Source organism: Emydura macquarii, unplaced genomic scaffold (assembly GCF_026122565.2).
Source record: "Emydura macquarii macquarii isolate MOO-44397 ecotype Brisbane River unplaced genomic scaffold, CSIRO-AGI_Emac_v2 contig_1253, whole genome shotgun sequence".
NCBI classification, from domain to species: domain Eukaryota; kingdom Metazoa; phylum Chordata; order Testudines; family Chelidae; genus Emydura; species Emydura macquarii.
The window spans coordinates 32,253,781-32,268,016 of NW_027131390.1; the positions used below are offsets into that span (position 1 = coordinate 32,253,781).

Genomic DNA, 14,236 nt, shown 5'->3' on the forward strand with positions numbered 1-14,236 from the left:
AGTACAGCCCAGCTCTTTGGTATGTGTTGCTGTTCACACCCCCAACTCAAAATTGCAGGGCAGTATAGGCATGCCTATTATCTTCATTGCCCAAGGCCAATCAGAATCCTCACAGCAAGTAATCAAGGGCTCAAGAAGGGCAAAAACCAGGGAGCCCTCAGATTTCAGCTCCCCTCAGCATGATGATGGAATTGCAGGGAGGAAAGTTTCTTTATTCATGCATATGCACACATCAGTTCTCTAATAGCCCCTTCACGCCCACTGCCTGGACTCCACCAAGAAGAAAAGGGTGAGCTGAGAAACTGCTGCCTCATTCCCCAAGGCCACATTAGATTCCCATCCCTGTTAATGTGCCCATTTGGGAAGAAAGGAAAGTAGCACTTATTTTTGTTTCATATAAAATACCTGCTGTAGGTGGTGGTTTCTCAGTTTTATTAAACTTGAGGTTTTCCTTTTACAAGTTGCTGTGCCTTTGCAATTGCTATAGAACAAATTAAATAATAAAAAGATCTTGGGGACTGTATCTGATACATAAGCAAAAGCTGCTGGGGAGGTCTGAAATTCTATTCCAACAATACTCATCACTTTTAGATGAAGATTAACTCCAAGTGGAACTTCCTATCCAATTCCCCGTTAGCCACTTGAGAACTTTGGCTCAGATAAAAATTAAGATCTGAACTCAACCCAAGTTTTGCTTTTGCAAAACTAAAATCTGATTGACAAGGTTCTAAAAAAACACAGTCTCTTTAGTCCATGTGTAGTGTTAAACAGCTGTTGACTTGGATATTGCATAAAACATTGTTTTAGCTGCAATAGTGTAGGACAGTGCCACCCACAGAAAAGTAGTGGGAGTTTTCCTAAAGGTTTATGAGATGTGAAAGGAATTGTAGTTTCTATACTTTTTAATTTATTTTTTGTAATTGATAAATCAGTTAAAATTTTCCTAGAATGCACATTGGTAACCACTGATATACTAATTTTTGAACATAAGGTCAATAATAGAATAGTTAAGTTTACATATGAAGTGACCATATTCATGTTTGATTATGTTTGTGACCATGTTTTAAAATTGTGCTATATTTTTATTTCCATACTTTGATAACCATTTGAGGCTAAATGTTTGCTGTAATAGTTCATTCACATTTAAATTTTTCTTAAATCTTATATCTTTTGAACATAAATTCAATGTAGGAAAAACAACTAACAGACTCTCATAAGCAAAAACAATCCCTTCCCCTCCACTCACCCGCACACACATGAGACCAGATTCTGAGCTAAGTTGCACAAGGAGAGTTAGCTCCATTGTCATCAAGGGTTAAAGATTCATGAAGATTTACACAAGATCAGATTCTGGCCTCCTATTTTAGAGCCTTCTATTGATTGCTTTTCTGACTACGCTGCCTTCCGAGTTCCACCATGCACAACATACATGTTTTGCAAACCTACTGAATGCTAAATGTTTTCTATTAGGTTGAGTTACAATTAAAATTTACCATTTAACTTTTTGTTGTTAATGTTAATGTTGATAATGTTGGTCGTCTACACATATGAGCAAAGGACTCTTGAGATTGGCATGCTCTTACATCAGGTCTGAATGTGACCCAATTAATCTACATATAATAGTGAACCAAAGCAAAGAAGCATATGTAGCAAAAGAGTGCTATAAAACTAATGGAGGGGCAGGGGAGACAGAGACACATGTATCTTCTGAATATGTCTTTCAACATCCTGCAGTTTCTACATGATTCACAGAATAAATATATTTACAAAGACACAAATCTTTCATTTACACTAATTGTCTTCCTACTGTCCAGTGAGGTACTTTATATTCAGTTGACAACAAAAAGTCCCAGAGATGCTAATAAAAATTCAACCTCTCATTACTCTGCCTGTTCACGGAGTCTAGTCAGCTTTTGAGATTTAGATCTTAACATATACACATGAACAGAAGAAGAGACATGGTTCATTGATGCAGTTACAACTTATGGCAATCCTTGACCTGTGTTTCTTACATTATTACATGCCACCACGAGCCCTTAATAACAGAACAAATTGAAACATGAAGAAAGTTAAACACTCGTATGAATAACAGAAAAAAGAATTTAATAATTTTTAACCAACCTCCCATAATTCTCTAGGGAGCTAGGCAATTTAAGGCCTAATAGCCTCCCTGAGTACAAACAAATGGGAGTAAGAAAGAAATGACACTCTACATACTAAGTTCAGATATATATCAGGTCATTGTCTAGCAGTGAAGGCTTCCCCCCTCCTCAAAGCTTCCTACATGAAAGACGAAGGAGAACCCATGTGAAATTAGTGGGCGTGCAGAGCAAATTGAATAAATAAATGGGAAGAAATGTGGGGGGTTTATGGATTTCTGAGATAGAAGCAGAAATGTTTTAAATGTTTGCAATATTAACACAATTGGTATTTAACCTCAAGTCATTGTGTTTCACCAAACCTTTCCATGTGCATTTATTCCATTAAATAGGGTCTAGATTCTTGCTCAGGAATATCTTATAAGGATCTTAAGAGTAAGGTAGCAGTTACTGATCAGCAGTTCTTTAAATTGAAAGATTCTGTAAATTGAAAGAATGGTATGGTTATAATCAGTATTGCAAAATAGAGCATCATAAGCAAAATAGTCTGGCATATGTATGAAACTGAATGAACTCATTATGTTAAACTATATATATTTATCTAATTTAGAGGTTTTGTGTAAATCTGATGTCAGTTTTGCTTTCTTGTTTCCTGTTGTCTCATTTTAATTGCACTGAGATTAATTTTACTTTTCCTCCTGTTCACAGAAGGAGATGAGACAGGAGTGATGGATAATCTGCTTGAGGCCCTGCAGTCAGGGGCAGCCTTCAGGGATCGCAGGAAACGAACACCAAGAAATCAGGGTGAGTAAGACATTTTGTGGCAGATTTGTGGTTATGGATTATGGGGAGGGGAGGAATCTAGTGTTCAAAGTAAGGGGGAAAAGGAGTCTCTCAAAGGTTTTTAACAGCTTTCATTGAAAATTGATCTTCCAGTTCTGGTGTGAAATCTCAGCTGGTTTATATCTATGTGATCACAATTTTAAACTTGGTAACTATATCTTCAGATAATTGTAGAGTCTGAAGAAAACTAGAACAAAGGCTCCCACTGTTTAATCTGACATTTAAAAAAAATCATTTATTACAGAGCACGTGTATTTTTATACAATTTAAAACCAATTAAATTATGTAATGTAATTGGCCCTAGGAAAGTCACAATAACTTCTTATGTTAGTGGACTAGTATATATGACTGCTAGATTGTCTCAAGGGCTATGGTTGGTCTCATGCTCATTGGGCTAGAAGCTGTAACGTTTATGGGGAATAAAACTCAATTTATTCTTAAAACAACTTCATTCTGTTGAGTTACTAAAATTCTATAGGGATGGGCTGAATGATTGTCCTCCCTACAGGTACTGGAGAGAGACTCAACAAAGAGTGGAGCAAATGCACATACACTCTCTCTCTGTCTCACACACACACACACTTTTCAAATATATAAAATATGTAAATTGATCTTACTTTCAATCTACCTCTTATTAAAGTTTATGGCAAAATATGTTGTATTTTTTAATTTTCCCATTTTAAGATGTGTTATAGCAAAAATGGTATTTTAATAAATCATATTGTTTAAAATGACTTCTTTACGCAGGGCAAAATTGAGCCCTTATGAATCAGATGCATGCAGAGTGCTTGGAAGATTGTGGTTGGTGGCAAAGTGGGTAGCACACCTTACCACTCCATAAAAGAGCAAAGTGAGCGCCCCATTAGGTCTGATTTAGTCAGATCCATTTAGACAGACTTCTTGGGACTTAAGTTTATATCAACATGTAGTATATAACTCTTGGGGCTATGTGAGTGCAAGAATGCATTTTACCTCAAAGGAGGAGGTAGCCAGGAACCTTGCCATTGTTTTCTTCTCATCCTATCCCTGTCTGCCACATAGGCAGGATTTTGTCTATTGGCCTCAAAGCAGCATTATTGCTCTTTGCCCTATTCTTTTCTGAACTGTAAGTGCAAAACCACTCATTGTCATTTTTAGACTCAGCATAGTCTCCAGGCAGCTGAGTTAATAAGGCACAATGTGCCACCGTTTCCTATCCAGTAACAGTAAAATTGATGGAATATAATTTTGATTTACTATTACCTATAATTTGTCAAATACCTGATCTAAAAGAAGAAGAACAATGAATGAAGTATTTGGTGGACACACTATTCCCAAATTGTACTTCATTTTCAAATCATCTTTCCATCCAGGGAATATTTTTGTTCCCAGGCAACCATTAAAATAAGTAATATGAATGTGCCAGAATAATTAATTTGTTATTTTAAAAATGGGAACAGGACAAAATATATTTTTGTTGTCAATGGTCTGAAAGCTTATAAATACAATTTGGTACATGTCTGCAGTAAACTTGGTCAGAGTAGGCAATTTGAATGTTGTCTGCCAGATTATTTTTCTTTTTTTTCAAATTAACATTGGCTTTGCTTTCACGTGTGATAGAGGGCTACAAGGGCGTCCTCTGGTTGAATTTACCTAAAGCTTTGAAATTAAGTTGTAGCATTTCAGGGCAGAGACAATTTACTGCATTCGTATCCATGACTATCTGATTCCTTTCATTTCATTCACACAGAGAGAAAAATTAGTATGAAGAGTTATAAGAAATAGATGTAGAAATCTTGAATGACTGCCATCAGTGGCATTTAATATATTAAATCCTCACAGGACATTCGGAAAGCCTGGTGAGCAGCCAGGGGCTCTCATTCATTTTACCTTTTCTTGAACCTTTTGTCTTACAACCTGATTACGTGAATGAACATATAATTTTCATAAATGCATAGTGTATATTCTAATGGCACAGTAGTGGGACAGTGCTGTAGTTAAGGGTCCATTCTAAACCCTTCTATTCAATATCTCAGAACTTCCTCCAAAATGTTCACTTCGGGCTGAAATTTATGATCCCTCATTATTATTTTTCTTTCTTAGAAAGTCTGTGTGTTAGATATGGAGTTGATATTTAATAATGTTATGAATACTGCTATGTAATAGTTTTAGGAACATGGTATGTGAACTGGTCAGTGAGGTCAAGCTATTGTGATATTGTATATATTGTGCTTGAATTCAAGGGGCTGCGTGCATGAAGGTGACACGGTGGCTTCCCAGTTAAGAACACCGAAGTGTGCACTTACAGAATGTAGAAATGATCAGCTTCAGTACTGCTGTCTTCACTCTAACAAGTTGTAAGACTTATTCTGGCAAAGCTTGAAGCCTGGAGATCCAAGGAATACTAAAGAGTTGTAACATTTCTCAGAGGGAAAAGAGGGTGTCACTTACCAGAAACTATCTGGGGGGACAGGCTAACACAGAGAGAAATATTCTGTGGAGAGTGTCTAATAGCTAGGGCTATTCCAGAGCCAGGGAATAGTAAGCCTGAGGGAAAAGCTAGATATGCATATTATTGTTTTGAAGGTATGTTTTCTCTGAAAAGCTTTTGTTCCAAATAGATAATACTTTGCTTTAAGGAGGCTGTTTGGTCACGGATTACTGTTGTCATTGCCCCAGAGAGAACAGAATTGCAGGGTCTGGATGTGAGAGACCTACTGAGGTAAATCACAGCTGATACACAGGGTGGTGACTGCAACTCAGGGCCCAGTCTGAGAATGCAAGAATTGCATGATTCTACCCTGAGAGACAAGTGACAACTTGAGACCTAAAGGGGGTGTGCTTGGAGAGAACAGGAAGGGGATCAGAGATGCAGTTAGCCCAGTAATGGTGACAGTTTGCAAAACAGTTTTTCAGCCACTGTTTTTAAATCAAACCTGCACCTGCAATTCACAACCTATCCGGCTCTCTCCTACTGTTAGGCTGATTCCTCTGCCTCCCATGAGGAAGTGGCAGGGGGTTGACCCTTCATCCTGGAGAGACAAATGTGACTATGACTAATTTCTGACACTCTGGCAGCACAAAGTTATCTTGTAAAGGTGGGAAGCCCTCCGAGTGGACGAGCAAAGTGAAAGCTCAGGAGATATAAAGACCCGCATTCTTGAGAGGTGTTCGAGAAGAGGGTGGTGCTAGTGCAGAGAGATGAGAGCAGAATTTACCCAGCTCACATCCCTTACCATAGACTCCTATTTGTAGTTACACCTCATTCCATCAGTAAATATAATCTTGTCTTTAGTCTATCTGCTGTTTATCATTATGTAGCTATAGTGTCACTTTGTGTGGAATATTGTGGGCAGTTCTTGGCACCATTGTTCAAAAAGGATGTAGGAAAAACTAGAGCAAATACAAAGGGAACCAAATGTGGATTGAAGAAATGTAAGACGAAATAAAGGGAACTAAATGTGTATAGTCTAAAAGAAGAATCCATGGAGATATATGGATATGTCTTCAAGGAGTATAAATGAATGAAGGGAATTATTCATAGAATCAAAAGTAGGACATTGAGCAATGATCAGAAAGAAATGAAGTGTGGATAGTAGGGAAAAGTTCTCAACAGTAAAAGCAATTGGTCAATTGAACAGATATTCAAGAATAGATTAAGAATAAAATGTTGGTGAAAATGATGTTTAAAGCAGTCCAGCAAAATGCAAAGAATGAAACTGAATTAATCAAGTCTTCTTTTCTGGCATCTACTTTCCATTTTTCTGAATTCAGAGAAATGGATAGATCAGGAGTTTAATAAACTATTTACCCATAAAATACCGGTGCAACTCTACCTAGGTTGGTAGTCATCAGAAGTGGTTACCGTCTAATAACAATTTAGTAGCCTATATCAAAGGTCGCGCTGATCTCATTTTCAGTCCTTAATAAACATAATATCACAGAATCAACTCACCCTTTGGGACCCTTGTCACTCTGTGTACAAAGGCCAAGAACTGAAATACCACTTTTTCCTTAGGGGTATGTCTTTCCGTAACAGTTTTCAGGTACAACAGCAGAGCAATGTGAAAGTGCATGCACTGGAATTGTCTACAGCGTCTTTGGTTTATTGATAAAGAGAGAACTTTCTTTTCCAGAGTTGTTAAGCTAGCACCTTTCACGAGCACTACATTCACTTCTAGAAAAAGGGTGAGACAGAAAGGAATAGTTAAATTAACCTAAATCATCAGATTCTTTCATTAAAACCTAATATGGTATATAAAAGTGTAAATAGTAGATGGGAAAGATATAGCATAATTTATTTTCACACATAAAGTAACTACATTGGCTATTCAGTACTCACTTTGAGCTATTTCTAAGGCACTATAACTTGTTTAGTTTTCAGTGTAGCCCTCATTAAAGCCTAATGTATTTGTTTCACTGCTTTCAGACTCACACTAGACCAATTCTATCAATTTCTTTGACCTCCAGATCATTTCTTTATAGCAGCCTTCATTTTCTTCTCATCTTCAAAGTATCCCATAGATCTTACATAAAAATAATTTCAATCTATGTACAAGTATTGTTCAGATGCAACACATTGGACTAGAGATTTTACCCACTTATAAATTAAAGGTTTTTCATTATAAATTTTGTGGTTTACTTCAATGTGGATTTCTTCATAGACATTAATAGTTTCTCATGTCAGAACTGCTGCCTATAGTCCTTGGTCTCTTACTCATTTTGCAGCTTCTCTAAAAACTGCCTTCCTATTTCTATATTAGCTCCTGGATCTTTTCAAAACTAATCTCAGAATTTGTTTGATACTGATTTTTAATTTGCTTTCTTATTTCATTTGTTAAGGGCTCTGACGTTCTCATTTTGGGTGGCTCTACATAAACACACTGATTGATTAATCAGATCTAGGTATGCATTACAAGAAGATAGAAGCTTAGGAGTGCGATATACAGTGGTGTTGATGATATTCTTTGTCTCTGGAGAACAAATTGAGTACAAACCATTTTATGCCCTATTTATATGCAAAATTGTTCTAAGCAAGAACTGATGTTGTTCTCTCTAAAAATTTCAGTCACTTCTTCTTGTCCCTTCTCCAACAGAGTACAATCAGATCTTGTGCATATTTCAGTGGTGATCTCTGCAGGACAACCAGATATAGAGTCAATTCCATTTGACTGTTTTGAGAACATGAATTTAGCAGGCTGGTTTTTTATATAGGAAATGGCATAAAGATTAGCATAAGGAAAGACTATGCTGCAAGAAACTTCACCTTGTGATGTCTATTCTCATGACAGATATTCAGACATATTATTTGACAACAAACCCATATTTCCCTTTGACAAACCTACAACTCAACAATAAATAGCATAGATTTACCAGTCCTTGCATTTATGCCAGATATATGCTGAATAACCACCTAACTGACATTCTCAGAACATTTGATTGTACTTCTGCCCAGAATCAATAGAGGGTTCAACAGAATTTCATAATCCATGTTAACCTTAGTCTCTTGTGAGTCAAGAAAATATTTCCGCTTCATTAGAAAAATAATTAGCTATGATATTTTAAGTTCATTTCTGTACATATATTATTTGCATACATAAGGAATATAGTAGGGCATAACTATCCTGGAATATGGTATTTCATCATGTGGGGTGACTCACAATTTGTGAGTGATGTAGGTTGAATGGGTACAGTCCATATTCACAAATAGTTATTTGTTCAAATCAGTTGTCTTCAAAGCTGTCTCTTGCGTTTAAGTCCAGTCACTGTTGAACTATTGCCACTTTTAATTTCATGCTGTGTTAAACTGAGACAGCCTTTGAAGAATTAAAAAATGTGCTCTAGAAATCTTTTTGTGGAAGCTCTATAGCCTGTGTTATGCAGGAGGTCAGACTAGATGATCAAAATGGTACCTTCTGGTCTTGGAAACTATTCATCTTTTAATAGTAGGCTTTAAGACCTAAATTTTAGAAGATGATTAGTGATTTTGCATGACTCAATTTTTTGGTGGGCCTGGTTTCTCAGGAAGCGCTGAGCATCACAGACCCTCTAAAAATCACACTGCGTAAAAGTGTGTCAAATTGGGATAAAAAAATGGAGGCACCCTAAATCATTAGTCACTTTTTAACATTTAGATCTAGTTGTCAATTTGTAGTATGAGAAGAAAGGGTCTCTCAAGTGTACTCAACAAAAGGCTGAACCATTTTAGGCTTGGAGGTGTCAGTAGCCAGATACTATTATGGAGCTTATGAGATTCACAAACTAGGTTTTTTTAATTGTTCCAGGACAGTTTAGTTCCTTGCGAGTTATTTGGAATAGCTGTGCTTCTATCTTTACAGTAACAATGGTCTCTGTGTCAATATTACTTAAAACTAAAGATGGGCTTTACCATTTTTATAATGAGTAAATATAGTGCCTCCAAATAAGAAGAAACTATTTGACAAATGAAAAAATAATAAAATTATTAGAGGATTCTTTTGTTCTATACCCTTAGCTTATATGTTGTATCTTTTTTATCCATCACTTGTCATGTTTTCTTTTGTCCTTGCCTCAACAAGTTTAGAAAAAATCCTCTTGTTTGTTTTCCAACCCCAGCGCAATGGGAGCCTCGTCATTATTTGGGTCTTTGGGCAGTAACTCAACAAACTGCAACAGAAGATTTAATAATAAGTATTACTTACCCATAAGTATGTCACTTTTTATATTCGTCCAGTAAAACGAACATGTTGCATCACAACATCTTCACATTGCATCTTCATGTTGTGATGTAACCTCACTTCATGACAGTACTATCAAACTGCAAATATGTTTGGACAAACAAGTAAGACAGTCATGTCAAAACTTGAACTAGCCCTTAAAAAGTAGTACAGATTGTAGGTGACAAATTCTAGCCACCACCTAATATTTGAGTACCTAATTGAAACAGCTATTTAAAAGTAAATACCCTTTCATTTGCCTTGGAAACGGCTCCTTTTCTGACATGTGCTCTACAGTATATTCACACAGCTGGAAGACGCTTGTAGATATGACTTTGAGACTTACAACCAGTGTCTAGATGTGGGCTAGAGGGGAAAAGTTTGCAAACTTTAAAACTCACTAAAAATTTCTAAAGAGAATGTTATTTAGTTTCCTTTTTAGTATTCTGGATGGATTTTGATACTGGGAGCTTGGAGTTTTCATGAGTGAGGATCTTCTTAAGACTCCAGCTAAGTGAGTGTCTCTGGGGTTTCAGCAGGAGGAAACACAAAAAAATTATTTTGTTTTAATTTCCTGTGGGAGAAGTAGGGTAGGTCTTGGGATTTCTTGGTTTGCTAGGCTGTTTGGTTGTGTTTGGCTAACATGTAGCTTATAGCTAGCTGTCTGTACTCTCTCTGTGCAGTAAGCAGGATTTTTTCATTTCATACATTATTCATAATTTGCTGCAGTGGTTCCAGAAGTCAGCATCTATCCTTAACACAAAGAAAAGAAGAAAGAGGAAAATACATTTTTTGCTCTTGTTTTGAAAGTTAGACTTGTAGGGCAATGATTTCATCTTCAAGTGGTCTTGGTAGCAGTCATCCATCCTTAATCAAAAGCAAATAAGAGAGAGAAACTTTTATGTTATATTTCTTTCTGTTGTCTGGCTGCATTGGACATAGGTTTCATTTCAATGCTGCCTCTTGAGCCATTTTGAGTCAAAATAACAGAATTCTTAACCAAAAAAAAAAAAGCAACTGGAAAAGAGAGAGATATTTTAGGTGGTGGTTGTTGCAATTGTAGTATATTTCACTTAAATATATGATAACAAGCAGTCTTCACAACAAGATAAAAATACCCCAGCAATATGATCATTTCATACATTTTCTTTTTCACGTGCTCTCATCTCAATGAAGTCTCATCTCATAAGCCTGTTGCCAAAGCCAATGAATAATTAAAATGAAAATAACATGAGAAAGAGAGAGAATGGCTGTCACCGCTAGTCTGCACAAAAAAAGTAGGTCTCACTTTTGGTGCATTTGCTTTTTATGGTTTTATCAAGAAAATCTAAGTTAGAGGCACAAATTTTAACAAGATTGGTATTGATGTTCTGATCAGCTTAATTGATAAAAATATCATTTATAAAAAAAACTACTTCTAAAGAGGCTCATTAACAGTGGTGGCTACTAACATCTAAAAACAATTATACTACTAAACACCACCAGTGGTAATATTTTCCTTCTTTTTTGTCTTTGAATGAACTGTGAAAGGACCAAGATGAGCTTCCTAACAAGAACAAAGAATTAAATAATAGTGGTTGAACTTTCATAACAACAACAGGGAAGTATGCCTAATATCAGCAGCCATCCTAGTGGCAGAGTTGAGTAGTAAAGTGTACTGTAAATTCCAAAAGAATTTAAGACACCAAGACCACATAGCCCCACCCCATCTCAGGGATTACTCTGAAAGGCTTTATGCTCCATGGGGATTCAGTGCCTCCCACAGTTCTTGGTTTGTTGGAACTTATTGGAGTTGGCTGGGGTTGAAGGAGAGTATATATCCCTTCCTCTTTCCCATTCATGCTAGTCCTTGTGCTTGGGGGAGTGCAGGAATAGGGCAAAAGAGAAGGCTCTTCATTCTACCTTTCCACTTTGTGAATCTACATGTTGGCCAGTTAGTATAAGAAAAGTGAAAGTGTTTTTTCTGGTTGTGTGTGCTATGTTAATATCTGGGAATGCAGAAAGGGGTGTTGCATCAGTATTTGGGCAGCAGATGGAACCAAATGGATTATCATCAAAACATTTGATAAATACCACAAATGCAGCATCAGGGAAGAGAAAGTAGAAAGAGAAAGAAGTTATCCTTCTTGATCTTGCCTATGAAGTGGTTTAGACATGCAAATAATGGTGGTACAATTGAGGAAGCCCTTAAAAACATAGGACAATAATTTGTTTTAAAATTAATTTATAATAATGATGTGAACATTTTGCAATATAAGTACGAATGTGTTTGCTTTTGAGGATCAGGAAATGGTTTTATTAGAGAAGGGGCTGTAGGGTTGCCTGGTGTCCCGTTTCCAACCAGTAAGTCCCATCAGAAGGGGACCTGTACGCTGTCCAATCAGATGTGCTAACCAGACTCCAAAAGTCCTGTTATCGCGGGGAGGGGAGGGAGGCACCATGTCATCAACCTCCCCCAGCCCCTGCTGAGCTGGGGCCACCTTGTACCTGCATCTCATGGGCAGGCAGACTCCATGTCAGGGGCTGCTTCTCCTCTCCCAGCCCCAGAGCAGAGAGAGTCCAGCTGGGTGTGGGAGGGAGGTGGAGAGGATCAAATGATGGGGATGGGGAGAGCAGTGAACAATGGGGGGAATGGGGAATAGCAGCAAACAGGGCGCAGGGCCTGGGGAAAAGGTGGATCAGGGGCGGGACCTTGGGGGAAAGAGGTGAGGCAGTGGGTGGGCGGGACCTCGGAGGAGGAGAGATGGAGCATGGGGTAGGGGGACGTTCCGGCGCTCCTGCTGTAGTATCCAGTTTTCAGAAATTAGAAAGTTGACAGCCCTTGGAAGAGGTTTGGGATAGAATACAAAACCCAGTGTACTTATCTGTGAAACACAGAATAAACTGCTTTAGTGAGGGAAGTGGGGCATTTTAGGAGTGGGTTAAAATAACCTTTTTCTTTGGAGTATGTAGTGTTCTTCATGCTAGAGAAGTAATAGCGTGAGTGTCAATCTTCATTGATACCATAAATCATTAACAAGACTCCACAGTTCTCCTTAGCTTCTGAGCTAAATAATCACAACTCATGCCATCTAACATCTTCGCTCAGGGACTTCCCAACACCTCCTGGCTACCCTACAGTGTAGATTTGGGTAGGACCTGGCAGTCTGGATGAAATGGAAGGTTTTATCTTTTTTAACATTTTTGTAATGATAGGACCCAGACACTCCAGATGTGGGTGCTAGATAGGATGAATGCATGTTGATTTTTGCTTGTGGTACATGGAAAATACGTTAGGGGTCTCTGTAGTTTTCCCAGCTCCACACTACATTTTTGTTTTAATCCATTTCTGAGTCAGGTGAATTAAGGGTTTATTAAAAGTGTTCAGCACTGTAAGATTCAACAGATTGGAAATCTTGCCCCAGAAATACATAAGGCCTCACTGGCCTGTGAAGCTTTTATTAAACTTTGCTTGGACCCAAAACTGTAAGATCTGTGAAGTACAGATGTAACATATTGTATTTTTTTTTCTTACCTGATTGGTCATTTTAATTTCTGTAGATTTTAATCTATTTTAATTTCACAAATGGCAAGTATGGCAAAATCAAAACTTTTGACTGGGTTTGTTGATGGTGTCTAATATTGTACACAGTTCCAGTTAACCTTGAAACTTTTCTGGAAGAATATACAGAACAAGGCAATAATAGTTTAAAAGTGACAGAAAAGTGACCTTTCATTGAGATAATTCATACAAGTTTTGCCCATTCAGATGCCATAGTGAAAAGCTGCAAGGCTTTTTTTTTTTTTCTTTGCTTTGGGATGAAAGATTGTTTTTTAACAAATTTATTGGCAGGAGTTTTGACTGCAGCCAAATCTTGTTTTGGAGGTTTGCCTGAGTGAAGACTTCAGGATTTGGCTCAGTATGGGAACCATTTTAACCATTACTGCAGCCTTAAAATATCTAATTTTATTCTGTTGTGAAACAAGTTCACTTTAAAAACATTTATTTTAGAAGTTGAAAAATAACACCATTTATTTCTTCTATGATAACAACCCTGAGTGGAGATATATTTGATATAGAAATATTTATCATTTTCTCTCTGCATTATATACACCTAGATAAATATATATGGGTGAAATCTACAGACAAATAAACTACGGGTTTGAAAAAGCACATCTCATTTTGTTTTTCCCTGTCTCCTGTTTTGCAAGCCTTGCAAATGAAGAGCTAGATTAGAATAGAATACATTATAATTAAAACACTGTTTCAGTAAAATTGCTGCCTCATCAGACAGTGGAAATAAAAAAAAAGACTACATTTCATTGCATTCCTACATAGTCATTGATACATTGATTTTTCAAATGCATGATAATTAATGACATGGACTGCATGCTCTGTCTTCTTAAGCTTGTTTTATTATTGTACATTTATACAGGATTTAACTGCAGATCTTGTACCTACACCAGGTTTCTTGTCTTATGAGGCTATAATCATTAAAAATTGCTTATTTTCCATGTTATATTGTTTCTTTTTATACAAAATTCTTGCTTTTTTTACAACTTTACCAGTGTCCTGACATGCCGAAACTGAAAAAGGGAATAGCCCCGGGATATGAGATTATTAGAGAAAACTGATTCTGA

The 14,236-nt window shown here is 37.0% G+C and overlaps 1 protein-coding gene across 1 annotated transcript in view; it reads left to right on the forward strand.

The window, feature by feature from the left end:
• Positions 1–14,236, forward strand: part of DIAPH2 (diaphanous related formin 2) — a 735,565-nt gene that overhangs the window by 604,124 nt on the left and 117,205 nt on the right. Inside the window, 1 exon segment of the mRNA XM_067548390.1 lies at positions 2,808–2,903. Coding sequence (XP_067404491.1) covers positions 2,808–2,903 — 96 coding nt within the window.